The following is an 11,439-nucleotide window of genomic DNA, read 5'->3' on the forward strand; positions in this document are numbered from 1 at the left end:
CACCCCCTGGCCATCTCGCTGCTGGCACAGATGAGCGACCCCCCCACCCCCCTGTGAGAGCTGTGGGTGGCCCCTGTGCCCCATCCAGGCAAGATCCCAAAGCCAACAGAGTCCAGGCTGCTGCATGGCACACGCTGCCCCATCCCCTGTGGAGTCAGAAACTAGCAAGGACAGGCTGGCTCCGGACCCAACCCCCAGAACCTCCAGGCTTGAACAAACTGGGGCCCTGCTCCAGCTGTGCTGTGTGGGGCATAAGGGCACCACCCTGTGGCCAGCGGGGGGGAAGCGCCCTCTCTCCATCTGACCCACTCCGGTTTTGCAATGAGCTTCACCCTGCTTTGGCAGATGGGGAAGGGATTTTTAACAGGTCACAATCGAATCAATGGCAGAGCTGGGAACGGATTTGTTCCTGTGCTTTGTCAGGGAGTTTTTTAGCAGATGGTGTAGTTTCTTTAGGTAATCCTCAGTGGGATCAGAGGATAATGGCCTGTAGAATGTGGTGTTAGAGAGCTGTCTAGCAGCCTCCTGGTCATATTCCAATTTATTCATGATGACGACAGCACCTCCTTTGTCAGCCTTTTTGATTATGATGTCAGGGTTGTTTCTGAGGCTGTAGATGGCGTTGTGTTCAGCATGGCTGAGGTTATGTGGCAAGTGATGTTGCTTTTCCACAATTTCAGCCTTTGCACGTCGACGGAAGCAATCTATGTAGAAATCCAGTCTGTTGTTTCGACCGTCCGGAGGAGTCCATGCAGAATCCTTTTTTTTTGTAGTGCTGGTAGGGAGGATTCTGTGGGTTAGTATGCTGTTCAGAGGTATGTTGGAAATATTCTTTGAGTCGGAGACGTCGAAAGTAGGATTCTAGGTCACCGCAGAACTGTATCATATTCATGGGTCTGGAGGGACAAAAGGAGAGGCCCCGAGATAGGACAGACTCTTCTGCTGGGCTAAGAGTATAGCTGGAAAGATTAACAATATTGCTGGGTGGGTTAAGGGAACTACTGTTGTGGCTGCTTGTGGCATGTAGCAGTTTAGATAGTTTAGTGTCCTTTTTCCTTTGTAGAGAGGCAAAGTTTGTCTTGTAAATGGCGTGTCTAGTTTTTGTAAAGTCTATCCATGAGGAAGTTTGTGTGGAAGGTTGGTTTCTTATGAGAGTATCCAGTTCTGAGAGCTCATTCTTAATCTTTCCCTGTTTGCTGTATAGGATGCTGATCAGGTGGTTTCGCAGTTTCTTTGAGAGTGTGTGACACAGTCTCTCAGCATAGTCTGTGTGATATGTAGATTGTAATGGATTTTTTACCTTTAGTCCTTTTGGTATGAGGTCCATCTGCTTGCATTTGGAAAGGAAGATGATGTTTGTCTGTATCTGTACGAGTTTTTTCATGAGGTTGATGGATTTCCATTCCATACGGCTAAATGCAGTGCCTTGCATAATGACAGGTTTCAGAGTAACAGCCGTGTTAGTCTGTATCCGCAAAAAGAAGAACAGGAGTACTTGTGGCACCTTAGAGACTAACAAATTACTAATCTAATAGTCTAATAATCTAATAAACTAAAAAAACTAATCAATACCACCCTATACCGGAAACCTACTGACCGCTACACTTACCTACATGCCTCCAGCTTCCATCCAGGACACACCACACGATCCATTGTCTACAGCCAAGCTCTAAGATATAACCGCATTTGCTCCAATCCCTCGGATAGAGACAAGCACCTACAAGATCTCTATCAAGCATTCTTAAAACTACAATACCCACCTGCTGAAGTGAAAAAACAGATTGACAGAGCCAGATGAGTACCCAGAAGTCACCTCCTACAAGACAGGCCCAACAAAGAAAATAACAGAACACCACTAGCTGTCACCTTCAGCCCCCAACTAAAACCTCTCCAGCGCATCATCAGAGATCTACAACCTATCCTGAAAGATGATCCTTTACTCTCACAGATCTTGGGAGACAGACCTGTCCTCGCTTACAGACAACCCCCCAACCTAAAGCAAATACTCACCAGCAACCACACATCACTGAACAAAACCACTAACCCAGGAACCTATCCTTGTAACAAACCCCGATGCCAACTCTGTCCACATATCTATTCAAGTGACATCATCATAGGACCTAATCACATCAGCCATACTATCAGGGGCTCGTTCACCTGCACATCTACCAATGTGATATATGCCATCATGTGCCAGCAATGCCCCTCTGCCATGTACATTGGCCAAACCGGACAGTCTCTACGCAAAAGAATTAATGGACACAAATCTGACATCAAGAATCGAAATACTCAAAAACCAGTGGGAGAACACTTTAACCTGTCTGGTCATTCAGTGACAGACCTGCGGGTGGCTATATTACAACAGAAAAACTTCAAAAACAGACTCCAAAGAGAGACTGCTGAGCTAGAATTGATATGCAAACTAGACACAATCAACTCCGGTTTGAATAAGGACTGGGAATGGCTGAGCCATTACAAACATTGACTCTATCTCCCCTTGTAAGTACTCTCACACTTATTATCAAACTGTCTGTACTGGGCTAGCTTGATTATCACTTCAAAAGTTTTTTTTCTCTTAATTAATTGGCCTCTCAGAGTTGGTAAGACAACTCCCACCTGTTTATGCTCTCTGTATGTGTGTATATATATCTCCTCAATATATGTTCCATTCTATATGCATCCGAAGAAGTGGGCTGTAGTCCACGAAAGCTTATGCTCTAATAAATTTGTTAGTCTCTAAGGTGCCACAAGTACTCCTGTTCTTCTATTTTTAACAGTTGTTCTCAGAGGTTTCTGAGGACCTGAAAGATGGGGCCATACAATTATGGGCCAAGGTCTTACAGGTTATGGGGGCCCAAGAACTACCCTTCAGAGCTTGGGGAAATAGAACCAGAGTGCATAGAGGAAAGTGTGGAATTAACAATACAAGCAAATGTAACTAACAATACAAATGTATTAAGAACAAAAATTAACAACAAAATGACTATTAGAGAACCTAACAAAAAATAAACCTGATGCATTGGGGACCAAAGTTTTTTGGACACAAGTGGTGATTGATAAATTGGATGGACATGGGGGAAGTAGAGAGAGGAAAAGACATTTGCCCTGTCTAGTGTAGTATTTCCTCTTTTTCTGGACCCAATGCTAGCACAGGACACCACTAGAGACAGACACAGAACATGCAACACAGAACACTGAACACAGACTTTGTCATGACACTATAACCATGGTATTTTATAACTCTTCAGCTGGTACCAGCTCTTCTGATGTTCTGGTTCAGATCCTGAAAGATAGAAGCTTGGAAACAAATTAGCACAGTGCTTCACCCTGGCAGAACCTGCTTGGTCTCTGCCACAGTGTGTTTGGTACTTGGGGCTGCACAAATGCTAATTAAATGGTGCATTTTTTGTGAGTGTAAATCCTCCCTTTCTCTCAGTAAAAGGGGTTAACACTCCATCTAGAAAAAAAAATTCTGTTTTAAAATCTCCAGCCATTTTGCCATGGCCTGGAGATCTGAGGCAGAAGCAGGCACTGTGGTTAACTGTTTTAATGGCATTTTGGCCCTGGGAGGAGGAATTTACCCAAATATTCCAAATATCCCCCTTCCCAATCTCCAGAGGGGTCCCAAAGGTCTGCCCCCTTCTGGGGTCTTAAATGTTTCTTCTCCTGATGTTACTGCTGCTGTAAGATTTGAGAGTGCTGTTTTAACTCTCTGTACCCAACCTGTTTTTCAGTTTCTCTATCTGTTGCTTGCCTGGGCCCGATCCTGCTTTTTCCAATAAACAGTTCCTTTCCATGGGCACAAGCCTTGTTCCACTACCAATTTAGCAAGGAGGGTGGGCTTTCCAACTAGCCCCCACCCTTCCTGGTTCCGTTTCTTAAACATTTTTTTCAAAATTGTGAAATTACCACAATATTACTTACAAAAAAAAAAAACAAAAAAACATAAACCACACTACACTGCCCAAACTCCTATATCCTTCAGAGTTTGGTTAATTAACTGAAAGTTTACGCTCTTTTTCCTATAGTGCCAGGCTTGCTAAAGCTGGCGGTGTGCACACCAGTTTTATAATAACTGTGGATTCTATGCTTGCTCCCCTTTCGCATTCTCCACCAAAAAGTACTGCACAGGATCTTTTCAGGAGGAATAAGACAAAACGCCACATTTATTAGTAATACATGTATTCATTAACACTGTATTATATGCATATAATATATTACACTTACACTCACACACACACACAAACACACTCCGTCTTGTTGTTACCAATTAGTTGCTCCCCTTAACTTCACTGGCCAGGTGAGTTAGATGGGGGAGGGGGTGGAGCCGGGCTTCTGCCGATCCGGATCGATGCTCCCATGTTGACAAGACGAGACCCGGGGTTCTCTGCAAGACACCTCACTTTTATAGCAGCTTCCCTCTCATGCAAATCTATACCAGATTCAAACTCTGTGTCTGTGTCTATTGGTCCTTTGTGCTGCTTTCTTTTGAGTGTTGTCCCAATGCTGCAAAGAGGGTGTTTCCAAAAGAAGGTGCTTGCTTCTAACCCCCGAGGCCCTCAGTATGTCTGCTTGTCTTTAATGAGCCCACTTGACACGTTTTATTGTCCTTGGGTCTGGCTCCCAGCCCCTCTCCAACAGTTGAGGCTGTCTGGAGGTGCTGCCTTCCATGCCTTGCTCATCCACACCTCATTCATTCAACAGGGCAATTGATTAAGAGTGGGGGGGGGAGAGCTCTTGTTCTACTGCTAGCAAACAGAAATTTTTCTTCTATCTTATTCTATCCTTAGGGGCTATAATATTATACCAAGGGCAATGCAAAGTTTCTAAATGAGGCTTTGATACAAAGTTCCATGAAGTTATATGGAGTTATATGAAGAGGCACAATGTAAAGTCATATGAAAATTATCAGAGATTGATCTACAGTGCGCTTACCTCCCCTCCGAGGCCAGGCTGAACTCCGAGATCTCCTCGTCCGTGCTGGCGTAGCCGTTCTCTGCACAAGGAACGGCCGACAAGGGTGCGTCAACGCGACAGAGGGTGGGAGGGCACCGCACTGGGCTGGTCCGATCAGAGCCAGCCAGAGGGCGGTCGCCAATCAGCGTGTGGCCCTTTACGTCCTTGGGACCCCCCCAGACCACTGCTATCATTAACTCTTTGCCACCAAAGCGCCATCAGTGCATCCTCACGGCTGGACAGGCTGTGACCATGTGGGCTGATACGTCTGGATGAAGCGGGCCTATCACTCCTGCCCACAGGGTCAGAGCAATGCCAAGAGCCCTGGGGTGGGCTCCATCTGTCCCAATGGGCAGACGTGCCATTTGTAGGGGCAGGGAAACACCCCAAGCCTTCCCAGCTGCTGCCAGCCCCAGGCCCCACATCAGCGCTGCCGGCTGCTTTGCCAGCCAATGCCCAGTACTCACGGGGGTCCCCAGGAGGGAAAAGCCCAGCACCCACCTTGCTGCACGTTGTGGATGAGCGCCTGCAGCTCGGGGTGGGACTCCGCTTTCTCCCGCAGGGCATCCAGGATCACATGGTTCTGGGAGGAGCCGGTCACATCCGTTTGTCTCAGGCGCCCTTCCAGCAGGCGAATCTGGGCTTCTTTCTGAGCCACCTGCAGCCCCTGTTTGGCAGGAGCAGGAGGTTACCTTCCGTCCAGCACACAGGACGGGCCAGTGGGTGGGACGGGGAATCAGCTCCTGGCTTCAGTCCCTGTCCCTGGGCACAGATGCAGGTTCCACACCAGCCTCACTCAGCTGCTGCTTGTACCCCTGTGACAATGCGGTTCTGGCGGAACCCAACTGAGAGTGCCAACTCAGGACAAATTGCTCAAATAGGGCAGTTACAGCCCAAGGCTGGGGTTTTTTCCACCTCTAAGGCAAACCAAACCAGCCAGACTAGGAGGACTTTGGTCTCACCCCACTGGCTAACCGCAAGTCTCACAAGCGGTCTCCTTAGACACTCCAGTTTCCCAGTATTACCACCAGTGCCACTCGTTATGGGGACAAATGGTTATGAAAACCAATACCCCAGTAAAAGAAAAAAGGTTCTCCTGATCCCAAAGAACCAAGCCCCAGACCCAGGTCAATATACAAATCAGATCTTACTCACAAATCACGCTATTGCCAATCCTTTAGAATCTAAAGGTTTATTCATAAAAGGAAAAAGATAGAGAGGAGAGCTAGAATTGGTTAAATGGAATCAATTACATACAGTAATGGCAAAGTTCTTGGTTCAGGCTTGCAGCAGCAATAGAATAAACTGCAGGTTCAAATCAAGTCTCTGGAATACATCCCCCGCTGGGATGGGTCCTCAGTCCTTTGTTCAAAGCTTCAGCTTGTAGCAAAGTTCCTCCAGAGGTATGAAGCAGGACTGAAGACCAGATGGAGATGAGGCATCCGCCTTATATAGTCTTTTCCAGGTGTAAGAACACCTTTGTTCTTACTGTGGAAAATTACAGCAAAATGGAGTCTGGAGTCACATGGGCCAGTCCCTGCATACTTTGCTGAGTTACAAGGTGTATCTGCCTTCTCTCAATGGGTCCATTGTATAGCTGATGGTCCTTAATGGGCCATCAAGCAGGCTAGGCAGAGCTAACACCATTTTGTCTGGGATGTCACCCAGCAGCATAGCAGAAGTTTGAAATACAGACAGTATAGAGCCAATATTCATAACTTCAACTACAAAATTGATACACACATATAGACAGCATAATTATAACCAGTAAACCATAACCTTGTCTTAGACACCCCATTTGACCCCCTTTATACAAGATCTGGGTGCCACTACAGGACCTTGGTTGCAACAATGATCTATATGGTCCCAGAGGATATCAATAACGTCACAAACCCATTCCCTTCTCTGGGTCCAGCAGCACACAGGCCAGGCAGGCCTCTCAGTCTCCCTCACCCACGCACAAAGGATGCCCCAGGCGCAGCCAAATAGCCCTGGCTCCAAACCTGACCTGCAGCAATTGTGATCCCACACTAACAGGGGGCCTCCTGGGATCCCATGTTCTGCGACCCACCCCACAGAGCTGCACCCCCACTTGAAGGCCCTTTGCCTGACCTTATCGATGGATGCCTTGAGGAAGTTGTCCAGCAGGAGGCGCACCTCGGCCAAGGAGCAGGAGCTGATCACCACGGAGGTGTCAGTGGAGTCCAGCTCCTCCTACGGTGCAAGAGAGACCCCCGAGGGAGGGGAATTAGAAGGGCGCTGAGGGCGGTGAAGGGCAGAAAGCAGAAGGCCAGCAGAGACACCAGCGCCACGGAATCGGGGGCGATTTCCTTGACTGGCTGACGCCGGCAGGGACGCAGGTGCTCTGTGAGCAGGCGGCGGGGAAGACGACTTGCATGCCAATACTGTGCATGAGCACTCGCACTGGACGTGTGCCTGGAACCAGGCCCCTGATTGGGCCATCTATGGGGACTGAACCACACACCTGCGGATTTAAAGAAGAGGAGCTTCTACCGCCTGGACGGCAGGAGCTGCTCGCTAGCCAGGTGACCAGAGCAGACCAAGGGCAGGTTTACACTGGGAACTTATACCAGCATAGCTATGTCTCTCCAGGGTGTGAAAATCCTGCCCCCCCCCATCCCAGAGAGTGTAGCTCTGCCGACCGAACTAAACAGCCACCTCCTTGGGAGGTGGATTACCTACTCCGACAGGGAGCATCTACATCTAAAGCCTTGCAGCTATAGCAGATTAAGCGTAGACATATACTAAAAACCTGTTTACAACCTCCAGCTGCTAGGAGAGGAGCAGAGAGCTACACTGTGATGAACCTGGGTCAGACCCCCCATGTCATTAACGGTGCGTCCACAGCAAAGAAAAACCCACAGCAGCGAGCCTCTGGCCAAAGGATTCGGGCTTGCACTACAGGGCTAAAAGTAGTAGTGTTAGACATTCCCGCTCATGGGCTCCAAGACCCTCCAGAGCCCAGGCTCCAGCCCTTGTGTGAATGTCTACACTCTTCGTTTTAGCCCCGTAGCCCTGCGAGCCAAGGCAATGGATCCAGGCTCTGAGACTTGTGCTGTGGGGTTTGCCTTGCAGCACAGACACCCGACAGGTGCCAGGGAGAAAGGCCTCATTATTAGGCTATTGTTTCTCTGTGGAAATATTTGATTAAACAAAAATTTCCTTTTTGGTCAAAATCCCACCCTCCCTTTACAAAAATCTGACATCAGAAAAGAGACTCAATGTTTGACAACAGCTTTCAGCACAAGTTCGCGGTTTCAGAAAAGGGAAACTCTTTCCCAAGACCCCCAATTTTTTTGCCTTAAACCATCAAAACTGATTTTCAAAAACCACAAAAATTCCAGTTTCTCAGGGGGTGGGGCGGGGGGGGGAGGAGAAACTGATTTTTTCTTCCCCCTGGGAAATTTCAAAATAAAAACTAAAAGGATTTGAGATTTCCTACAAAAGCAAACAGCATCTTCAACCCTCTCCCACGGCTACACCTGGAGTTGGCTCTGAATACCGGTCTGCCCCCCGGGCTTGGCTTCGGTCTAGGCTACAGGAACGCCACTGTGGAACTGGGCTGGGTCGAGGCAGTTTCTCACAGGAGGTTGTGTTGCCGTATACGCAGGGAATGGAGAAAGCCCATGTTCTAAGCATGTTTGGAGCCTGGCGGCGACCCAGGCTGGAGCCTGGTGCTGACATGGGTTTTTCTGTGCACACAGACAGGATTGAGCGTGGCTAGACCACGCCTTGCCCGCAGCACTGGATACACCATGGGTACATTTGTCCCATGGTACGGACAGGGCTTCCACTGACTCCAGCATGTGCAGAACTCCCATCAGGGCTGTTGGGCCTAGCAGCTGGTGGTGGACATCATGCTCTCCGCAGCCGTCCCTTCCACAAATAAACCATCCAGCACCGATGGAGACCCTGACGGACCAACATATAAGGGGCTTCCTAAATCCTGGCCCCGACCTTGCAGACCATGCAGCGGAAGAGGGCTGATTCTTGGCCTCTGCTGGTCCAAGCCAAGCCACAGCCATGTCCGTTAGCCTGGCGCCCACGGGCCTACGGCTGCCTATCGCACCAGCCCCGTGAGTGCTCAGGCACCTGCTGAACTGGGCCTTATACAGCCGTCATCAGCAAACAAGCAGAGAAAGCAGCCAGACTGCAACAGCTGCTCTGTGACGTTTCTGTAGGGAGGGGGCGAGCTCTGGGGGCTAAGAGCGGGGAGCCAGCTCGGCCCTGACTCCCTGCGTGACCCACGACACGTTTCAGCCCAGAAGTTGGAGCTTAGAAAGCAAGAGGACCCTGCAAACCTGCCTCCTGCACCCCTTATGCTTAAACTGCCTAGAGGAAGAGTCCAGCCAGCCAGCCTCCTACTCACGCCCAGTCCCCACCCCAACTATCAACCAGCCCCCAGAGCACCCCCTTTCCCTTACAGCATACAATGCCCTGGGGTGATCTCCCCCGCTCCCCCTCCCGTGAGACCAACTCCCCATATACAGACCCCCTGCACCTCACCCCCGCCCGCAGGCCCCCTCCCCAGGCACCTTGGTCTCCTCCAGCTGCATGATGGTGGCCTGGCAGTCGGCGATGCTGTCGGTGATGTAGTCAATGTTGGCGGTCAGCACCTGATCTCCTCGTTCAGCTCTGCAGGCCCTTCTGCTCCCCCGGGCTCTCCGCCTGCAGCTTTCCCCTCTTCCCCTGCAGCAGCGCCAGCTCCTCGCGTTTCTGGGGGGCGGGTGGGAAGGAAACGCCTCAGCCGGCGCTGTCCAGGTGCCAGCAGCCTCCCAGCACTCCTGGCCCTCGGTCATGCTCAGGCCACCCAATCCCCACCAGGGCACTGCCCCCCACACCTCACCTTGATCAGCCGCTCCATGTCCGCCTCCAGGTTGACGATGGTCATCCTCTGCATGACAACGTCAAAGATGCGCCGCTCCAGCAACTGCCACTTGAGCCGGGCCGCCTTGCTGAAGGTCTGGCTCATCCCCTTCTTTGGGAACTTCTTCCTGCAGTGGGATGGGACACGGTCAGGGGGCTTCCACCAGGTGGGCGCTCGGCCATCACACCCGCTAGTGCTCAGGACAGAGGGGCATTTACACATCAGGTCTCCAGCCAATGTGGAGAGTCTCACGTGTCAAACCACATGGCAGAGTCGCACACGATGATAGAGCCATCGTTTCCCGTGTTCCCACAGAACTCCGCTCCCATCTAACACCCAGGAGCCCGGGGCCTGAGGGCCAAGCAGGGAACGAGGCCACGGGGGACACAGATTCGGAAGCACTGGTCTGACCTGACGGGCCGAGCCCCATTCACGGAGGGCAAAGGGTCTCCCAGGAAGTGGTCGATTTTCCGGTTCCACTGGCGCACGATGCTGTAGACCGAGCGAGAGTCGGACTCCGGTTCCGAGGAGGTGGTGCTGACGGACACCTCCGCACCAGAGTCCAGCATGGCTGGCTTCTGACTCAGCCTCCCAGAGACCCCGTCCGACATGGGCTTGGCCAGGCGGCGCAGAGCAGAGACCTGGGTGAGAGCAGTGCCTGAGGGCTGGGCCTCCTGGGAACACCCGCAGGGGGCATCGCCCCCAAGCCGCAGAGCGACTCCAACGCTTCTCAGGTGGCAAAGTGAGCCCGGGAGCAGCTGAGCACCTTTCAAGAGAGCTGAGCCTATCTGGGCTGGGTGAAGGTCCGGTACCCTTGGATAGCAGTTTCCCAGAATGCATCAGGAGGGGCTGGGAAGGGGCTGGGATCGAAGCACCGCACCGTCCTGCGAGCTGTACGGGTGCTGGGGCAGGAGGCAGCCTGGACGAGTCACGTGACCAACTCAGCTGCCAGGACCCAGCTCCAGGAAGGAGGGAGGGGGACACAGCCTGTTGTGCACGGTTGCACATGGCATGCAGAGAATTCCTCCTTCCTGACCCCAGAAGATCAGCTGCCCCCGGAGACAGGCGTTTCCTCCCTCGCAATCACTGTCATCTCCTGCCTGGTTACTCTTGGCCATAAAACCACCAGGCTCTGTGGGAAATCCACCCCACCCAGGGCCAGCGCCTTGGGAACAACCCAGCATTGGCGGAGCACGACCCACTGGGACAGCAGAGGGGACTATTCCGTCTGGAGAGGCCCCAGGGCCCTACCCTGCCAACGGCCCGATCCAGGAGCCAGGCCTCAGCGCCCACCCAGTCACGGCCCCGTGAGCGGCTCTCCAGACCCCCGCAGGTGCAGGGGCTGGCACTCACCTCCTGGGTTTTCCTTCGCAGCACGATTTCCTGCTGCCGCTTCTGAGACTCCAGCGCCCGGATCTGAAACTGCGCAGGAGAGAAGCCGAGCCTCAGTCGAGTCCTGAGCGGGCGTGAGCCGCTAAAGAGGAACCCAGGGTCTGGGGTAGAACCCATGGCAGCAATGGGGGAAGGGGAGGGGACCCAGGGCTCCCCCACCCCCTTGCCTGGGGCCAGCACATGGCATGTTCTCAGTGCAGGCC

The 11,439-nt window shown here is 51.6% G+C and overlaps 1 protein-coding gene across 1 annotated transcript; it reads right to left on the reverse strand.

Annotated features, from left to right (window-relative positions):
• Positions 1-442: 442 nt before the first annotated feature.
• LOC135980048 (kinesin-like protein KIF21B) lies at positions 443-11,266 on the reverse strand (the record flags this gene model as incomplete). Its single annotated transcript, XM_065580134.1, has 8 exons — positions 443-4,387; positions 4,936-4,996; positions 5,458-5,623; positions 6,214-7,170; positions 9,513-9,693; positions 9,824-9,971; positions 10,256-10,485; positions 11,198-11,266. Coding segments are annotated over 4 exons (534 nt in total), but the record flags the coding sequence as incomplete, so codon positions are not given.
• Between the last annotated feature and the right edge of the window lie 173 nt (positions 11,267-11,439).

Source organism: Chrysemys picta, unplaced genomic scaffold, assembly GCF_011386835.1.
Source record: "Chrysemys picta bellii isolate R12L10 unplaced genomic scaffold, ASM1138683v2 scaf1670, whole genome shotgun sequence".
NCBI classification, from domain to species: Eukaryota; Metazoa; Chordata; order Testudines; family Emydidae; genus Chrysemys; species Chrysemys picta.